Genomic DNA, 19,383 nt, shown 5'->3' on the forward strand with positions numbered 1-19,383 from the left:
GAGGTTCTTTTCCCTTTAAATAGGTTTTGGCACAGTCTAGTCCAAGAGACAGTGGAATACCACCATTATTTGCCCCAGTAAGGCAAATGGAGAGGGGCAAGCACCCAAGGAATGTAGGCAGCAGAGCTTGCCTTTGGGTAATGGGCTTTCATGTGTCCTGGCTCCAGGAGATCATCCTGAAGCGAGCAGCTGACATCGCTGAGGCATTGTACAGTGTCCCCCGCAATCACAACCAGATACCCACCCTGGGCAACACTCCAGCACACACCGGGATGATGGGTGTGAACTCCTTCAGCAGCCAGCTAGCCGTCAACGTGTCAGAGACATCGCAAGCCAATGACCAAGGTAGGCTGCTTCATGGACTCTCCCTTCCCTGCTCCTCCCTTGGGCTGGTTGGGGCCTTAGCTGCAGTTGAAAGTGGCGGGGGCCAGCTGGGGAATGTCATTTGCATCCCATGCCCTCCGGCTTGGCTGGTTCCTTCCCAGGGAAGACTTTGCCACACACCCTCCAGCAGTGCCAGGTGGAGAAGTCTCAGAAAATGCAGTACTAGTGACAGCAGCTCAATTGGCCGCCACTCAGCTCCCTGGTATTGCTAGGAGTGTCCCTTAGTTTACTCTTGACTGCCTTTCTTGGAAGGCTGGGCTGATGTAGGAAGACAGTAGGAGCCTTCTTGGATATGTCACACAGGTGGAATGTGGGTTCTAAGTCTGGATTGAACCCATGGGAAGAAATGCCATTTCCCTACCCTGCACTTTATCCCATAGCACAGCAATGCAGGCCTGCTGAGCTCACGGTCAGGTGTCCTTTGAGCTGGTTCTGGGAATCCACTTTACTTGATTTCTTCTTTTAAAACTACGCAGACAGTAATCTCAGACTCACCTCCACTGTACTGCTGGCTTTGCCCCTGCTCATCCATGTTCCTGTGGAAGAAAAGATACTTCGGTGCCCTGCCCTGCCCCTCACAGAAATAGCTATAAAAACAAAGACCCTAAAACAGCCTTTCAGGGAAGTTGCGGCCACAAACAAGCTCCCCTTGTCAGCCATGGCATTTGAAGGTCTGCAGATGGTGGAAGTTCAGAGTGTGGGGGACAGGTCAGGAATCCGAGCTGTTGACAGTGACTTCTAAAGAGAAATGCGAAGGCAACTGATGGTTAGATCGAAGTGCACTTTGGCCGGCTGTCCAAGCCAACAGAGACAGAATGGGGCTCCCCAATGAGACAGCCGCAGTAGGGTTGGCATGATAAGGTTATCTGAGCTGGTTAGAGGCACCAGGGCGAGAAGGAGCATAAGGTCAATTAAAAGTGTTTAATATAAGGTATAGATTTCTCGGGGAAACCCCCCCCAAGTGTCTGTCGCTGATAATAACGTTATTTTTGGCCGGGGGGGGGGATTTTAACAGTCGGCTACAGTCGCAATACAAGCAGCGTGTCCCCGCGAGGATACGTCCCCAGCAGTACTCCCCAGCAGTCCAATTACAACACAGTCAGCACTAGCATGAATGGATATGGAAGTGGCGCCATGGCCAATCTAGGGGTCCCTGGCTCGCCTGGATTTCTTAATGGCTCCTCCGCTAACTCTCCCTACGGCAGTAAGTGTCTGTTTTTGTCACACGTCATCACGCAGATTCATATTCACTACAAAGTCGAGTGTGTGCATTGCTTGGATGTTCTGTGATGTGAGCTACTGGATAAAAGGAAGGGTGGCCCCAGAGGCTGGGCGTCCCAGTGACGATCACAAATTGACCAAAAATGGGCCCCAACGCCATCTCATTGGCAACCAAAACAAAAATCAGAACAAAATGGGGCTGCTCAATTGGAAGAGAAAGTCCGACACAAAAGCGTTTGCCTATTATCCAGAGAGTGGCCAAGCCAGAAGCATGTCGTGTCTTGTTTTTGTGGCAACCCCCTCCCCCCAAACCCCATGCAAGGCGAGGCCCTCAGTGCTCTCGTCGTGGCGCTGCACCACGGCCCGCGCGTGCTGACCATGTTTGCTTTGTTGCAGTAGTGCCGTCCAGCCCCACCATGGCAGCCTCTTCGGTCACCCTCCCTTCAAACTGTAGCAGCACACACGGCATTTTCTCATTCTCACCTGCCAATGTCATCTCCGCAGTGAAACAGAAGAGCGCCTTTGCGCCCGTGGTCCGGCCCCAAGCCTCGCCTCCTCCTTCCTGCACCAGCGCCAATGGGAATGGACTGCAAGGTGAGGGGGGCATGGGGCGGGAGCTTGGGTCTCCCCTGGGCCATTTTCAGACTTCTCACTTGACCGTGCATTGCATGTGCTCCACGGTCCATAGTCACCCAGCCCTGTACTCGTGGAAGGATGCCTGTTCATTGAGCCCCAACAATACCAGATTCTGTCTCATACTTTTTGTTCAGCTCACCCTTCCAACATAACCTAGCATCCTCACAGGAAAGGACCCTGTACCCTAAGGGATGGAACCACATGAGAGAAAATGGGTTTGTGCTGAATTCAGCCTTAGTGATTTTTAGCCCCCTTGGGCAAGTGCACCTTTGCCCAGGCCTGGCCCTTCTTGGTGCAGGGTGCACCCCTGCCTGTAGTTCTTGGGTATGCGGCCCCCTGTGAAACCCATCTCAGCCTCAGGCTGCTCTTGTCCTGAGGCTGTGCCTTCCTTCTCAACCTTGCCCAATGGACCACACGTCCACAAGGCTCTCTCGTCTCTTGGAAAGGGACGTGCATCCAGACCCCAAGCTATGCGTGCACCAGTGCTGGGCTGTATTTCTGTCTTCGGACGGGAGCTGAGTTTTCTAAGTGATCTCCTTCAATGCAGAGGGAGGGACTGGCCCAAGGGCATGGGAGGGCACAGCTTGGACACAGCTGTCCACATATGGGGCCACTTGGAGCAGGCACCCCTTACCCCCCTCTCTGTGCAGTGTAGGCTATGTGTGGTCCCTGGCGTGTGCAGCAGGCAAAGCCACACGGGTGTCCTTAGGCCTCGTGAGCTTGCGCGTGGTTCTCTGGGATGCACTGAAGCCCACAGGCACTTGAATTAAGTGGCCGTCATCTGGCCTCTTTCAGACACCACCTTTGGTATATGCTCCTCCCGGTGAAAATCAAATCCAGTTACTCCTTTAAAAAAATGAATCCATTCAACCAGTATTTACTGAGCGCCTACTATGTGCCAGGCTCTCTGCTGGGTGCTGAGGACGTAGCCGTGGAGAAGACAAACTGGCCCTTTTGTGAAGTCGGTGGCATATTTCACTTTGATGAACTAATGCTCAAAAAAGGAACTGGAAAGGTATCAGTGATTTGAAATAATTGTCTTCACAACACCTGTCAGTGTCTGAAGGGACGCCCAGGCCCCTGGGCCGCCGACTGGCCTCTGGGCCATCAGCGGGCACCAAGCCAGGACTGCTTAGCAGGAGAGTGGTGAGGTGCCAGGGCCCTGTCTGTGGCCACAGTATCAAGGCCGACTGAGAGATGGTACCACGTAAGCGGTGTGTACATACGCAGGCCTTCCAAACCATAAAGTTGTAACGGTGAGTCGGAGATAAATTAATATTGTTGAAATTAATGAACTGAGAAATTGAAGCTCACATCACTACATGAACAAATGTATTAATATGTTATACATAAATTAATGAGAATGATCATTCTGACAAAAATTAAACAACACTAGACTTAAAAGATTTTAAATTACATTCGTACCGGGAGTTCACTCCAAAGCTTCAGCTGCACTTGGCATTTAGTGCATAGTTTCTCTTTTATTCTAAGAGAAGAGAAAGCTCCCTGAGGTGGGGCTGTGACTGTCTCTGCATGGCCCTTGGCCTTGAGATTCCAGAGCAGGTGGCCGCCAGTGGCTTTGATCTGAGAGCCCCTGACTCACCATTACGCTGCAGAACAAATAGCAGGCAGTCAGCACTGGGGCCCAAAGGCAGAGGGGGACACAGAGGGAGCCGGGTTTTCACTTAAGGACAGCGGGCAAGGCCAGCATCACAGAAGTGACCAGGCTGGTTCCCATCTCCTGACAGAGGAGGCCTCTGGGAAAGCTGGGCCTCCACTTGCTTTGAACAAAATGTGGAGATGTGTGCCAAATAGCAGGCTTTGTCTTGCACACAAGAGTGTCAGAAGCCTTTCCCTTTGGCAAAGGAGGTCTGTGAGGAGGGCTGCCTGTGGGGGATTGTGTCGCCCACGCACCCCTGTGTCACGAAGTAAGATTTCCCAGCACATCCGAGGCTGGTTAATGGAGGATTGTGTGAATCCCACCTCCTTGTTGAGTAAAGCCCAAGGAGGGGCGCGTCCTGGCCCATGTGGAGGGAGCACGTGCGTGTTGCCGGCACTAACTGCTGTCCCCTTTCTGTTGCAGCTATGTCTGGGCTGGTAGTCCCACCCATGTGAGGGACTCTTGTCTACCTTCTGCAGCACCCAGCATCCAAGGACGGACTTCAGGGGACACGTGTAGTGTGTTAGGACATGCTGATGGAAACAGTACCTTCCAAAATATCAGCAGCAGTTGAAATGCTACAAAAGACTTTGTTTAAAGATTTTATTTAAACTATTAAGAATCAACATGCAAACAACCTACTCCTTCATGAACAATTCCATTTTATTGACTGAACTTTTCTCATATTTTCACATTTCTCAGTCCTGAAGATTAAGGAAAACAAAGCAACGCCTATTTTGTATAAAGTTTCTGACTCCGTCTTGGCTGTCTAGTACGTGCTATCTGTGTGGGGAGAAACTTTGTGAATGCACCATTTTGATGACCATGAAACACTGAGGAAAAATGCCTCCCAACATTTTTCTGTACTCATACTTAGATTCACAATGGTTGTGTATCTCTATAATGTGAAATATTTTTTTGTGGTGAAAAAAGGGGGCCAAGGAGGTATGAGCCATCAAACTGGAACAAAGGATGACTATATGGTTAGGAGAATTTGGGGTGGCAGGGAGGGAGGGAGGGTTTATCATTGCTTAACTTCATCTTAATGAAACGAAACTTTGTAACTTATTGTAGTTAGAAATTGTAACTTTGATATTGAATTCTCTTGCCTTCAACAAGCACACTGACAGAGAAAAAAAAATGCTACTGTCTGTTGGTTCCAATATTCTCCCACTGCTAGAGCTTCCTGTTAAGCAAGTGCGATCTGCAACATTTTTTCAACTTTTGCTAGCACTGTATACTATTGCATTCTTAGGCTACTGTGAGGTCTATGTTTCTTGTACCAGAAATTGTCCTTTTGACTTCTAGATCCTTCTTCCCTAATGTGTTTTGTATGTGGTTATAAAATTGTAGACTTTTGTGATTTTGCCAAAGTTGTAGCTAAATATTTATACACTTGTCTTGAATTTTTTTCAGATCCACTTAAATATTTAGAAAAACAAGTTTTATTCCTTATGTGTCGTATAAGGGATAAAATGGTCTTCATTCAACACTTACTTTCCCATGAACACTTGCAGTTGCTAAGGGACTTTATTTTGTAACATATCAATTATAAATATTGTATTTATCTTTGAAATTTTGTACATTGCTTTTCCTGCCTTTTTCTTTTTCTTGTCTGTATTGGTTTTTGATCATGGCCCGGTGTTGTGACACAGGGAAAAACATAAGCCAAGAACTGTCTCTGATCTGTTTCATTAAAATGAACCAGTGTCCTTACATTTCATTTGTACTTCAAACATTTGCTATCGTTCAGACTTTCCATTCTTTTTTTTATTATTTTGAGGAAAAGTCAAATTCATTGTTTATTTTTATATTATTTTTAAGTTATCTGAACAAATACTTTTGAAAAAAAAGTTTGTTGTATAGTCAAAACAAAATGGTGCCACCCAGCTGGCTGCGACAAATCTTAGTAGATTCTCTGCATGTGGAGTGGCCACAAAGAGGCGACACCATTTGAGGCTGTGTCCTTATTTTATTTTTTTGTGGAATGTAAAAAGTCATTTTAGCTGCCACCCATGACTTTGCCACATAGCTGAACTGTGTTTACTGGAAAAATTCAGAGGCCTAAAATTTAAAATGAAATCTACTTCTGATGTTTTAATTAAAATGTTTGCCACATTAACTTCTCTGATGCCTTAAAAGTGGACTTCTTTAAAGAACTTCTGTGCTATTTTATCACAGGCTTACACCACAGTTGTTAATCAATATTTCATTTGGAGATTTACAATGTACAATGCACACACAGACACAAAAACAAAAGCACAAACCTCCTGTCCTTAGGTCGCTCCTTTCTGGGTCTGTCTCTGCTGCTTCCCACATCCTCCCCAGCCCACCTTGGGTTCAGAGAGATTCCAGGGGCAACCCAAATCACTGCTGGTTTTTCTTTCTTCTTTTCTTTTTTTTTAAACAGCACAGTTATGTGATCAGATCCCCCAGTACTGTCTGTACTTTCTAAACTGGAATGACCTCCTTCAGACATGGTGCCTATTTGTGCCAGCCCACATCGAGACCAAAAGGGTCCGGCCTTTTTATTTCCCCTTTGCACTAAATGCTTTGCAGATACAGCACAGCATTTTGCAAACTGCAGCAGAAATCAAATTTAAAACCAAAAGGAGGGACTTTTAAATATTTTCTTGACCAAAATAAACAACCATGCACAACGTAGAAAGTGTTCATTCAATGGGCTCAGTAAAATAAAGAGAATATCCCCAGTGGTCAGCAGGTTACACCCTGGCTTTGTGACAGCTGACAAGGCTTAGCTCCGTGGAAAAGCCTGAGAAGTCACTTTGGAACTAAATTGCCTCCGACTCATTTTGTGTAAGTAAGGGTTTGATCTGAAAAAGAGCTCACGTGCACATGTTGAGAACGTCTGCAAGTGTCCTCATACCCGCACTTGGTTTGTTCTAGGTTGATTAGTCGACGCCCTCATTGCTTCATTGTCTCCAAATTGAGCGCTTCACTAAATGGTAGATTTTGCTGTCAAAGACCCTACAATAAGATTGTTTTATCTGTACATTTTTTCAGATATTTAACTGTATAAAAATGTTCATTTTACACAATATTTAATTAAAGTATTTCTTGTCTGTGAATTTCACTTTTGGTAATTTTATCTGTTTTGATTATTAAAATGACTGAGTACATGCCAGAGTCCCGTTGGGGGTTTCATTTGCACATCCTGGGCTCCTGAGCTGCGTCTTAGACAAAAATCCAAATGATCCTTCCCTGAACCTGCCAGTTACCAGCCTCAGTCATCCAGTGGGTGCAGAAACTCAGTTCCTCAGATGGTTCTGATCCCCAGAGGCTCCATCTGCATGTACGTTGCCCTCACCCCTGCAGGTCTGGGTGGCATTTCTGTGTCTCAGCCCTGTGGGTCACAGCACCACTGGGATGCCACAATTGCTCTTCTGCTTCTGGTCTTTGAAAACGTGTACAACCCTGAGGCTCTCTGGACCTGGTCTCCCCACCCCACCCACAGCTCCTCCACTCCTGAACGTGAGGATTGGCCAAGATGAGTGCAACCTCTCCGGTTTCCCCAGCAGCTGCCCCTGCCATCTCCATTGCTGTGTCCCACTTAGGCAAGAACCAGGCCAAGAAGAGTATGTCAAGGGGCCTGGGCACGTGGGCAGATGCCAGGGTACCCAGATTACAGTGCTGGCCAGGCTCCACCCCGGGGGACGCCTTCATCCATTGGTGTCCACTGCAGTGGGATCACTGGCCCCAAGTCCTGGATCAGCCACTGTGGCCCTGTGTGGGCGGAGCCCAATGCACCCACTCTAATGAGGTCAGCCATCCTATAGGTTCTGATTTACACAGCTCCTGTGAATTTGCCTCCCTCCCTCTTCATCTCAGTATTTTCCATTTTCTCCTCAGTGAAAGGTTGGGTTTGCATGTTTTGGCTTGCAGCTCTATAACACATACACATAAGTGTGATCTAAATTAGTACTCACAAATGTCATCTTAATTACTTGTTCTGCTGAGCAAAACAGGAAACAATTACTCAAAACATAAAGAAACTTGTGAATACCTTTTTCTCCTCTCAATGACAATCAAGTTTTTCTGACTGGTCTCATTCCAGCCTTAAAGAGACAGTAAAAAAAGAGGCCCTGGGGTACCTGCTTGCAGCAGCCCACTCCTCACTCCCCTCCCTGCAGGCTCCTTCCCAAGTAATGGGGGGGTGGGGTGCCCTCTGGCTTGGGAAAGTGCTGCTAACCTGAACTGGCAGCTCCTTCCCACTGAGCTGGTACCAGGAATGCCTCTTTCTTGGTGCTGGCCTGGTAAGGCCCTGTAACCCAGGGAGAGAGAAGTTATTTTATGTTTGTGTTTCAAATCACAAGCCAGAACTGCATTCTCTCAAAATGTATGCCAATTATTGTCAGGCCGCCTTTTAAGGTCTTTCAAGCTTTTAAAGATTATTCAAAGCACTTGAAATGGGCTTCAATCTAATGCCTCATTTCATTGCATTAAACAGCCTAGTTAATAAAGAATCAATATATTCAAAGGGCAAGGTTATCTTTTGTCTATAAGGGGTGGTGTCATTCTGAACCTTTTATAGTTCAAATGCTGAAAAAGACCTCGTGAAATCCATACTCATCAAGTGGGTCAACGGGAGCAATAAAGAGGCTCCTGAAAGGAAAGAAAGGCTGCCCTCCTCTAAAACAACTCTGGTCCTTATCTCCCTGCTTGGAGCACCCAAAGAAGTCCTCAGAAAATGTCAATTTCTCATCAAGACAAGAGGCCACGATGATCATTTTTTCCAGAGAATACATACAATTAAGAGAATGCAGAGAGGTGGCCGCGGTGGTGATTTGTAGCTTATTCTGGCCCCACGAGCTCCCTCCCAGCAGATGAAAAGGGTTGTTGATAACTGAAGTGTCAATATGCCAAAGAGCGATTTTTGAATGTGAGTCCTTGTGCTCCGAGCTCGCTGGGCCGATCCCAGGCCCTGATAACAGCACAGCTGCCAACAGACACCACGGGTTGGCCTTCACAATTAATGCCATGAATAAATCACACAAAAGAGTTGGGACGCTTTATACTCTGTGAGACAATCCCATGTTTTACCCTTCAAGGATTCCTTTTATGTTGGAATAAGGTTGCTTTTAATGAAATTTAAACTCATCAGAGGAAATCAAAAACCTCCAATCAGATTACAAATTGATTTTTTGGTCATTTATCATGTTCCAGTATAGAGCCGCAGGTTTCACAGGGAGCAAGTGGCCTGCTCTGGGGCTGGGAGCCAGGGTGGACACCACTCCCACCCAACCCCCTGCCCCAGCCCGAGGATGAAAAGAGCAGGCCTCCTTGGGGTGGAGGAGAAGGTGTTCTGGACCTGGTGCAGACTCATACATGGTTCTGACTGTGCCCACCCCACCAGTCCCTGCAGACTGAACCCATGATGAGAATGGGATTAATCCACTGTGAATCCAGCCACAGCTTAATAACCTAAGAACGTCACCCTTAGCAAAACTCACAGCAGTTCCTAGTCTGCTTTGCACTGACGGATCTTTTGGCAGCCTGCAGAGACACATTCTCCTGGGGTTTATAGTATACTTGGTTTGGTCTCCATTCATCTCTGCCTCCAACCTGCACCACAGCATGGCTACCTGCCATGCAGGACACAGAACTGCTGTGAGTACCCAGTCTCCATACACCAAGACCTCAAGACTCCGGGAACTGGCAACTCCTCCTTAGCCGCCCTGGCCCAAATAAGCTGAATGAAGCCCAGGTATTCTGGGAAAAGCCTGCCCTATCCCAAGGGGTGGTGGTGGACTTTTCTCAGAGCTGTCTCCCCTGCCAACCTTACCTCCTGGAGGTTCTCCTGGGCACCCCGTGTGGACCCAAGCTCCCAGGGGACCATACATGGCTGTGACTCTGCACCTTCTCACCCCTCTGTCGGGGCTGCCAATTCACCAATTAGCAGCCAAGAAAGGGAAGAAAGATCCCATCTGATGTCCAGGACTTAGTGTGTGTCTGGAAGGACCTTTTGTTCCTCTTGGAAAGACTGGGGCCAGGATCAAGATGAGTAGGGTAGGAACTACCTCAGGAGGAAGTGGACATCATTTCTGACTCACAATTGCTTGGAGACCACCTTTTAAAACTGTCATCCCTGAAGCAACCAGTCACTCATCCCGATGCATTCAAACAGCAAGTACCCACTTTTGTAGCCCTTGTGGGTACAAGTGGCTTGCAGAGCACTTTGCTCACTCACCTTGCTCCCTCATCCCCAGGTGCTCTGTGCTGGGGCTGGGGCTCCATGTCCAGTGGTAAGACTGTAGCTCAGAAAGGTGAGGCACCAGCTCAGGATCACAGGTGCCAAACAAAGTCTCCAATCTTGAAACTCTTGTAACCTTTCCGCTGACTTAGGTTTTAGGTATCCTCAGGAATTAAAAAAGAGAAAGAATCTGGATGGAAGAGTGGAGAGATTATATTTTCTGGGATCACACTTTCAGCCAATCTCCCATGGGGCTTAGAAGGCCTAAATCTGCTCAGACAACTTGGACAGGCTATAAGGGGAAGGCAGCTTGTCTAGCTGAGGACAAGGGGACACAGGAGGGCCTTGCTTCAGGACACAACTTAGGTCACACATCTACATTCCCAAAACTAGGGACAGAGACTCATTTCTCCTTTGGTCTTTGCAACCACTAAAAGGCCTCTGAAGATTTGGCTCCCTGTACATTTCCAACTGCTTCCTCAGCTCAATATATGGCTCACAATGGAGCTAGTGGGACCAGGATGCCATGTACACAGGTACCCTTGGGTCCATATAGGGTCTGAAATGTGGGGTGGTATGAGAGCATGGTATGAGAGCAGGAGGGTGGTGTATCCCTGGCCCACTGAGGCAGAGCCAGAGGGTCTGGGCTATAAGAGCTTAGCCTGGCATCTGGCCCACAGGAGGGCTCAGTACAAGTCAGCTTCTGTTAGCATGGCCAAGATGACACCAGGGATAAGAATGAAATGAGGAAGAGGATGACAGAACTCATGATTTTGGTGGCAAAATTAGAATGAGGAACAACAAAAACAGAGCTGTTGGAAGAAAAAGAAACAGAGGGTCAGAAGGGCCTACAGGTGTCTCCCACTAAACTGCCCCCTGAGACCACTCCCAAGAACAACAGAGCATTAGTGAAGCCGACTCATTAAGTTGTGCTGAACCCAGAACCCACATTTCCACTGTGAAAGGGCCAAGTTCTTCGCTACTTCATGTCACTATGGGCTGCCTGGCAGAGCCCGGTGCTGCAGTGGTGATGGCCATCAGTAGAGAGAGAAAAGATACCGGCAACAATTACTACAAAACGTAAAATTAAGTGAAGCAAGCACAGATACTGTGCGAATAATTCCACTTGGCAAATTTCTAAAGAGAAGGTTTATATATTAATCCACATTTTCCTAGTTTTTGGCAAATTAGATAGGGAAAGTTATGTCCCCAAAAATGCTGTTCATCACGCCATACTGATGAGAACTCATCTGCCTGGGCAGACTTGTGGGAGGATGGAGGCTTTGAGAGGGAGTGATAAAACTCAACCCTAACTAAGTCCCTTCCCTCGACTCTTGGGATGTGTCCGTTCCTGCTACATCCACGCCTTAGACCCGGGATAGACTCTGCACATTGTGTTGACTCTCCTAGGGCACTGATAAGAGTGGGCAATCTTCAAAGAGAGTTGCTCTGAAGCCCTCAAGGCATGTCCAAAAATTCCTGTGGTTTTATTATTGAAAGAAATTAAAGAAGATCTAAATAAATGGAGAACATTCCAAGTTCATAGATTGGAGGCAATGCTGATAAGATGGCAATACTCTTCAGTTAGTTGCAGATTCAATGTGATCCTTTTCAGAATCACAGTTGGGCCAGGGATTTAGCTCAGAGGCATAGTGCCTGCCTGGCAAGTACAAGGTCCTGAGTTTGATCCCCGGTACCAAAATAAAAACAACAACAACAACAACAGAATCACAGTTGGCTTTGTTGAAAGTGACAAGCTTGTTCTATAATCCATATGGTATTGCAGCGGACATAGAAAATCAAAGTAATCTTGGAAAATAGAAAAAACTAGAGGATTCTAACCTTCTGATTTCAAAATCTGCTGCAAATAGCCATGCACAATAGTGCCTGCCTGTAACCTCAGCACTTCAGGAAGCTGGGGCAGGATGATTGCAATTTCAAGCCCAGCCTGGATAACTTAGTGAATTGGCAGATCCTGTCTCAAAATAAAAAATAAAGGGCTGGGGATGTAGCTCAGTGAGTTCAATCCCCAATACCACAAAAAAACCAAAACAAGTCAACAAGGTAGTGTAGTACTGGCACTGAACAGACATATAGGTCAGTGCAATACAATTGAAAGTTCAGAAATAAACTTAAAGTCTACAAGCAAATGATATTCAACAAGAGTGCCAAGACCATTCAATAAGAAAAGAATACTTTGTTCAACAAATGATGCTGGAGTAATTGGATAACCATAACCCTCCCCCAGAAAGAAAGAAAGAAAGAAAGAAAGAAAGAAAGAGAAAGAAAGAGAGAGAGAGAGAAAGAAAAGAAGAAAGAAAATTGCTCTCATTACAAACAGAAAGAGTTCAAACTATGAAACTCTGAGAAGAAAACACAGGGTTCTCTTTATGATCTCAGATTTGACAATGTATGTGACACAAATTTGGCAACTATATTTGACACAATGGGTATGACATAAATTTTAGATGTGATTCCAAAAGCATGAACCACAAAAGAAAAAATACAAAAATTGGACTTCGTCAAAATTAGAAATTTCCATACTTCAAAAGATACTATCACAAAGTGAAAAGACAATCTACAGAATGGGAAAAACTATTTGCTTATCACATATCTGGTAGGGTACTTATATCTAGAATATATAAAGAACTCTTACACACCAATAATAAAATTCAGTCTCCCTTCAGGGCCCTGGCTGGCCATGGACCACTATTCCCAGCCCTGGCTTACAAGGCTTCCCTTAGTCCTCTATGGAACACACATACACAACTTCTCCAAGGGTGCTTCCAAAGTTAAATTTTTCTTGAAGAAAAATAATTCTTCAAGATGCTTTAAAAACTTGTTTCATTATTTTCCACAGAATATTCAGTCCTACTGTTTTAAACAGACGAGTCCTTTTTCTTAGGTTTCTTTAAAACTGGTTATCTCATTCAAGTGGATAGTAGGATTTTTAGCAGGCCTCATCTCTCCACTCAGGTTTGAGCTTCCCTGGTGGAAGGCAGTGACCTCCTAATCAGTTCGTCTACATCTCCCCTGCCGTGGCTTCATGGCAGCCCAGTAACCAAGAGATCCTTTAAAATGGAAGGTGGACCACCTTCTTTGCACCCCTTGAAGCTGTGCCAAAGGCCACAGAACTTACACAGCGCCCCTGCCCACCCATTCCTCCCTCCATCACTGTCTGTCCTTGCTCCAGCAGCATCATGTAGGTCTGGGTCCTTGATCTTGCTAGAGGAATTCTTGTCTGGGTGTTTGGACTTGCTATGCTCCCACTCTGGAAGTTTCTTCAACACCTGTGCCCCCAACTCAGGTTGAATGCTTCTTAGGGAGGCAGCCCTGCCTGCCTGTCTAAAACTAAACCACGCATGCCCCATCTGCCCATGTAAAACCCCCTCCCTTTTCCTTTTCTTTTATACCACCTATAGATAGGCTTACTTAATTAATTCTGAACTGTCTGTCCATGAGAAAGATCATAAGCCCCCTGAGCAGAGAATACAAGCCTCCCAGATTCTGCAAATCAAACTATCAAGGAAACAAGTCTCCTTACCTTGCCTTCAGACAAAGCAGAGGCTCCTTGTCTGGGGTTAGTGCACATGAATGGGAATCAACACTGCATTTTAAAAAATGAATTTTATTGGTATATTTTAGGTATACAATATAATGACATCCATCATTGGAAATTTGCACCTTTACATAATCTCTCTTGGTTCTTATTTTTCCCCCTTCCCCTGCCCTCCCTTCAACCCCTCCATCCTTCCCTATTTACAAAGACTTTGTTTCCATTTTTTCATTCTCATATTAATTCCATTCCCTTCTTTCCTTTTCCCTACTCCTCCCACTTCCCCTTCCCCTTTGCTCCTTTTCTTCCTATTTCACACTATTATACCTTTTAGTCCTTATTTACACTTTCAGTTCCTCACACTAGAGAAACTATTTGGTATTTACACATGTATGTCCTATTTATTTCACTTAAGAGTATCTCCTCAATGTGCATCCATTTAGCTATAAATGTCTCTAGTTTCTCATTCTTTATGGCTGAGTAGTACTCCATTTTATAAAAACCCCCACATTTTCTTTATCCAATTTCCATTTGTCCAGTGATGGACAATTAGGCTGCTTCCAAGTTTTACCTATTACAAATTGTGCTGCTATGAACGTGAGTGCATGTTCATAGGTGGGTGAACACTGATTCTTTTAATTCTTTTGGGAAGTTACCCAGCAGGGGAATAGCTGGGTCAAATGGGACTTCCAGTCCTACTTCTTTGAGGTATCTCCATACTGATTTCCACAGTGGTTGCACCAGTTTACACTCCCACCAGCTCTGGAGCAGTGTTCCTCTTTCCCCACAGCCCTGCCAGCATTTGTTATTGGTTGATTTCTTGATAGCAGCCATTCTTTCTGGGGTAAAGTGGAATCTCAGCATTGTTTTCATTTGCATCTCTCGAATGACCAGTGATGTTGAACATTTTCTCATCTGTTTATTTGCTATTTCTACTTCTTTTTCTGCAAAATGTCTGCTCATTTCAGATGCCCATTTTTGGATTGGGTCTTTAAATTTGTGAGGTCTGATTTCTTTTAAGTTCTTTATAGATTGTAGATAGTAGACCTTTGTCTGAGAGTCTGCTGGTGAAAATTTTTCCCACATTGTGGGTTGTCTCTTCACACTATTGGTGGTTTATCTTGCTGTGCAGATGCTTTTTAATAAGAAGAGATCACACTTGTTGATTGTTTGTGCTAGTTCACGGGCAACTGAGGTTTTGTTCATGAAATATTTTCCTACCCCAATGTCTTCAAGAGTTCTGCCTAACCTCTCTTCCAGCTGGTTCAGTGTTTCTATTTTAATATTTAGATCTTTAATCCATTTTGATTTTAGTTTAGTGCATGGTGAGAAATATAAGTCTAGTTTTAATCTTTGGCAAGTTGAAACCCAATTTCTCCAGCACAATTTATTAAAGAGGCTATCTTTCCTACAGTGAGAACTTTTGGCTCCTTTATTGAAGATAAGGTGGCTGAATGTGTCTGGAGTTGTTTCTGTATCTTCTAATCTGTTCCACTGGTCCTCAGTTGTGATACCCCTGCCATGTCTCTGTGGGCCAAGAATTGCTTTTGTTATTCTAGGTCTCTTCTTGTTCCAAATGAACTTTTGAATTGTTTCTCAAGGTCCATGAAGTATGCTGCTGGGATTTGAATTGGAATTGCATTGAATCTATACAGCAATTTTGGAAGTATGGGCATTTTCACTATGTTGATCCTTCCTACCCAAGAACAAGGGATATCTTTTCATTTTCTTTTCTTTTTTTTTTGGTACTGGGGATCGAACTCGGGTCCTTGAGCTTGCGAGGCAGGCAATGGAACCACTGAGCTAAATCCCCAGCCCTGTCTTTCCATTTTCTGATACTGCCTTCAATCTCTCTTTTCAGAGTGCTATAGTTTTCAGAGAAGAGGTCTTTGATTTTTTGTTTGTTAGGTTGATTCCTAGGTATTTCAGCTCTTTGGGTGCTATTGTGAAAGGAATTGTTTGCCCTATTTTTCTTTCAGTGAGTCTGTTGTTCTTGTGGAAGAAAGCTATTGATTTTTGTGTGTTGACCTTATATCCAGCTACCCTACTGAATTTGGTCATTAAGTCTAGAAGACTTTTGGTGGAGTTCTTGGGGTCTTCTATATAGAGTATCATGTCATCTGCAAGTAATGACAATTTGACTTCTTCATTCCCTATTTTAATTCTTTTTATTTCTCTCTCTTGTATAATTGCTGTGGCCAATGTTTCCAAAACTATATTGAACAGCAGTGGTGATAGTGGACATCCTTGTCTTGTTCCTGATGTTAGTGTGAAGGATTTCAGTTTTTGACCATTCAGTATGATACTAGCTGTTGGTTTTTCATAGATGGCTTTTCTCAGGTTGAGGTAGAGACTGACTATTCTAATTTTTTGTAGGGTTTTTATCATAAATGTGTGTTGGGTTTTGTCAAATGCTTTTTCTGCATCTACTGAGATGATCATATGGTTTTTGTCCTTGGCTCTGTGGCTGTAGTGTATTACATTTATTGATTTGCATATGTTGAACCATCCCTGCATCCCTGGGATGAATCCTGCTTGGTACGGGTATATGATCTTCTTGATGATTTTCTGCATTCTATTTGCCAATATCTTATTAAGGATTTTTGCATCTATGTTCATTAGTGAGATTGGCCTATAGTTCTCTGTTTCAGTTGGGTCTTTCTCTGCTTTGGTGATCAAGGTGATGCTTGATTCCAGGAATGAATTTGGGAATATTGCTTCCCTTTCGATTTCATTGAAGAGTTTAAACAGTAGTGGCAGTACTTCCTCTCTAAATGTCTTGTAGAATTCAGCAGTGAAGCCATCAGAACCTGGGCTTTTCTTAGTTGGTTAGTTTTTAATTATGTTTTCAATTTCATTGATTGATATTGGGTTGTTTAGAATTTTTAGGTCTTCTTCGTTCACCTTTGGTAATTCATATGTATCTAGGAATCTGTCCATTTCTTCTGTGTTTTCCATCTTATGGCATATAGGTTCTCGAAGTAGGTATTGATGATCCTCTGGATTTCGGCTGGGTCCATTTTAATTTCACCCTTTTTGTTCCTAATTGCATGGATTTGGGTCTTTTCTTTCCTTTTTCTGATAAGTTTGGCTAAGGGTTTGTCACTTTTGTTTATTCTTTTGAAGAACCAACTTTTGGCTTCATTGATTTTTTGTATCATTCTCTTAGTCTCCATTGCATTGATTTCTGCTCTGATCTTTATAATTTCCTCCCTTGTATGAGCTTTGGGGTTGTCCTGCTCTTCTTTTTCTAGAAGCTTGAGGTTCAGCATCAGGTTGTTTATTTGAGCTCATTCTATTTTCCTCATATGAGTATTCTCTGCTATGAATTTCCCTCATGAGACTGCTTTCATTGTGTTCTGTAGATTACAATATGTTGTATTGACATTGTCATTTAATTATAGAAACTCTCTGATTTCTTCTTTAATTTCCTCTGTGACCCTTTGGTTATTCAAAAGTATGTTGTTCAATTTCCATGTGTTTATGAAATTCTTGTGGTTTCTTTTGCATTGATCTCCAATTTCATCACACTATGGACTGATAATATACAGTGGATAACTTCAGTTTCTTTGGCCTTACTTAAACATGTTCTATGAGCAAGTCTGTGGTCTATTTTGGAGAACAACCCATGTGCAGCTGAAAAGAATATGTATTCTGTTTTTATGGGGTAGAACACTCTGTAAACATCTGTTGAGTTCATTTGTTCAAGAGTTTGATTGAGCTCTAGTATTTCATTGTTTATTTTTTGTCTAGTTGATCTATCTGTTTGTGACAGTGGGGTATTGAGGTCCCCCACTACTATTGTATTAGTGCTTATTTGATTTTTCATATCTGTTAGTATTTGTTTTATACAGTTGCGCGCACTAGTATTTGGTGCACATACATTTATGATTGTCATCTCTCCCTCTTGGATTGTTCCCTCTTAATCAGTGTTGGTTTGAAATCCATTTTATCTGCAAAGAGGATAGCTACTCCTGCTTTTTTTTGGTTTCCTGTCACATGGAGTATTGTATTCCACCCTTTAACTTTCAGCCTATGAGTTTGTTTTTGAATTAAATGTGTTTGTTCTATGCAGCATATTGTTGGATCTTGCTTCTTGACCCATTCTGCCAGTCTATTTCTTTTAATTGGTGAATTGAGACCATTAATATTGATTGTTATAAGTGATATGTATTGACTTATCCTTGTCATGATTTTTTCTTTTTGTTGGGTTCTCGTCCTTTTCTTTAATTTCTCGTCATGCCTGATGGATTCATTCTACTGGGCTTCCTGGGGTTGTGTTCCTCATTGTTTTTTCCTAGGATATTGTTTAAAATTTTTTGGAATGCTGGTTTGCTATTCATGAAGTTCCCAAGGTGCTCTTTGTCATGAAAGTATCTTATTTCTCCATCAATTTTGAAAGATAGTTTTGCAGGGTACATCAATCTGGGTTGGAGGCTGTTTTCCTTTAGGGCTTGAAATATATCACTCCAAGCTCTTCTTGCCTTGAGGGTTTACATTGAGAAGTCCGCTGTGATTCTGATGTGCATTCCTTTGTACATGATTTGTTTCTTTTCTCTGACTACTTGCAGAATTTTGTTCTTTTGTTGGGTTTCTGGAATCTTAACAATTATATGCCTATGTGTAGATTCTTTTTGATCAAGGCTAGTTGGAGTCCTATATGCCTCACTTATCTGTATGTCAAGTTCTTTTTCCCTGCTTGGGAAACTTTTTGCTGTCCCTTCTGTGAACAGTTTTTTTTTTTATGTTGTCTGCTCTCTCTCCTGTTTCATAGACTCTGATCAGTGTTATGTTATTCTTCTTTGGATCGTCTAGCAGCTGCTGGATTGATTTCTCGTGGTCCCTTACAATTTTGAAGCAATTTTTCTTTTCCTGGTCACTAATTGTAATCTTATCTTTTACTTCTGAAATTCTGTCCTCACATTGGCTCATTCTGCTGTGTAAACTTTCAATGGAGTTTTTAATCTCCTGGAAATCTGTTTGTATCTGTTTTATGGATTTCATTTGTTTCCTATACTGGGATTCCATCTTGTTCCTCAGCTCCTCTATTTTTTTATGTATGTCCTCTCTGGATTTATTAATCATGTCTTGCACTATGGGCACAATCTGCTGTTATCTGAGAAATTATTTCTGATTTCATTTTTTCCAGATTCTCTTTTGTTGCCAGTTCAGGGAGTCCAGGTGGTTGAGTATCAGATTGTTCCATCTCCTTTCCCTTTGGGGTTGCTTTAGATGATCTGGAAGTCTGGTTTTGAAGCTTGTCTTCTCATTTCAAGGTGTGTGTGTGTGTGTGTGTGTGTGCGCGCGCGCTGCTGGCAGCTGTGTGGCTCACCTCGTCGGTGCCTGGGGCGGTGGTACAGTGGCTGAGAAGTCTCCCAAACACTACATTTTTATAAATGGTATAACATTCAGCATTTTCTTTCAGAATGAATACACAAATGACAGTTGTTTTGGCAACTTTGGGATGTTTTGCAGAGATCTCGAAAGATTGTTGATGGGTATCATGACTTCAAAATTTGGTCTTTAGCAAGCTTCTTCCTGGATCTTGTAATTTAGTGCACTAATAATGAAGAAGCACATATATAATAATTTCACAAATTTTATTTCTAATCATTTGGTGACTATTGGATAGAATTAATTTTCTATGTGATCCTATGTGTTTTACGTATTTGAAAACATTGTAATCACAAGGAGTCTCCAGCTTTGCCAGCTGAT

The 19,383-nt window shown here is 43.7% G+C and overlaps 1 protein-coding gene across 13 annotated transcripts in view; it reads left to right on the forward strand.

The window, feature by feature from the left end:
- The window catches only part of Ebf3 (EBF transcription factor 3), a 131,858-nt gene extending 124,817 nt beyond the window's left edge, over positions 1 to 7,041 (forward strand). For 4 of the 13 annotated variants that reach the window (XM_021253259.2, XM_087185147.1, XM_021253258.2 and 1 more), the window contains 5 exons: positions 168 to 345; positions 1,400 to 1,588; positions 2,002 to 2,199; positions 3,144 to 3,256; positions 4,325 to 7,041. In XM_021253259.2, the coding sequence (XP_021108918.1) occupies positions 168 to 345; positions 1,400 to 1,588; positions 2,002 to 2,199; positions 3,144 to 3,256; positions 4,325 to 4,342 (696 nt within the window). In that variant the 3' untranslated portion in view covers positions 4,343 to 7,041. The remainder of the gene's footprint in view (positions 1 to 167; positions 346 to 1,399; positions 1,589 to 2,001; positions 2,200 to 3,143; positions 3,257 to 4,324) is intronic. The other 9 variants (XM_021253262.2, XM_087185148.1, XM_021253261.2 and 6 more) reach the window with 6 other exon arrangements.
- The last annotated feature ends 12,342 nt before the right edge of the window (positions 7,042 to 19,383 follow it).

This window comes from Heterocephalus glaber, unplaced genomic scaffold (genome assembly GCF_053883595.1).
Source record: "Heterocephalus glaber isolate CG9 unplaced genomic scaffold, H.glaber_assembly_v1.0 deba00001497, whole genome shotgun sequence".
NCBI lineage: Eukaryota > Metazoa > Chordata > Mammalia > Rodentia > Bathyergidae > Heterocephalus > Heterocephalus glaber.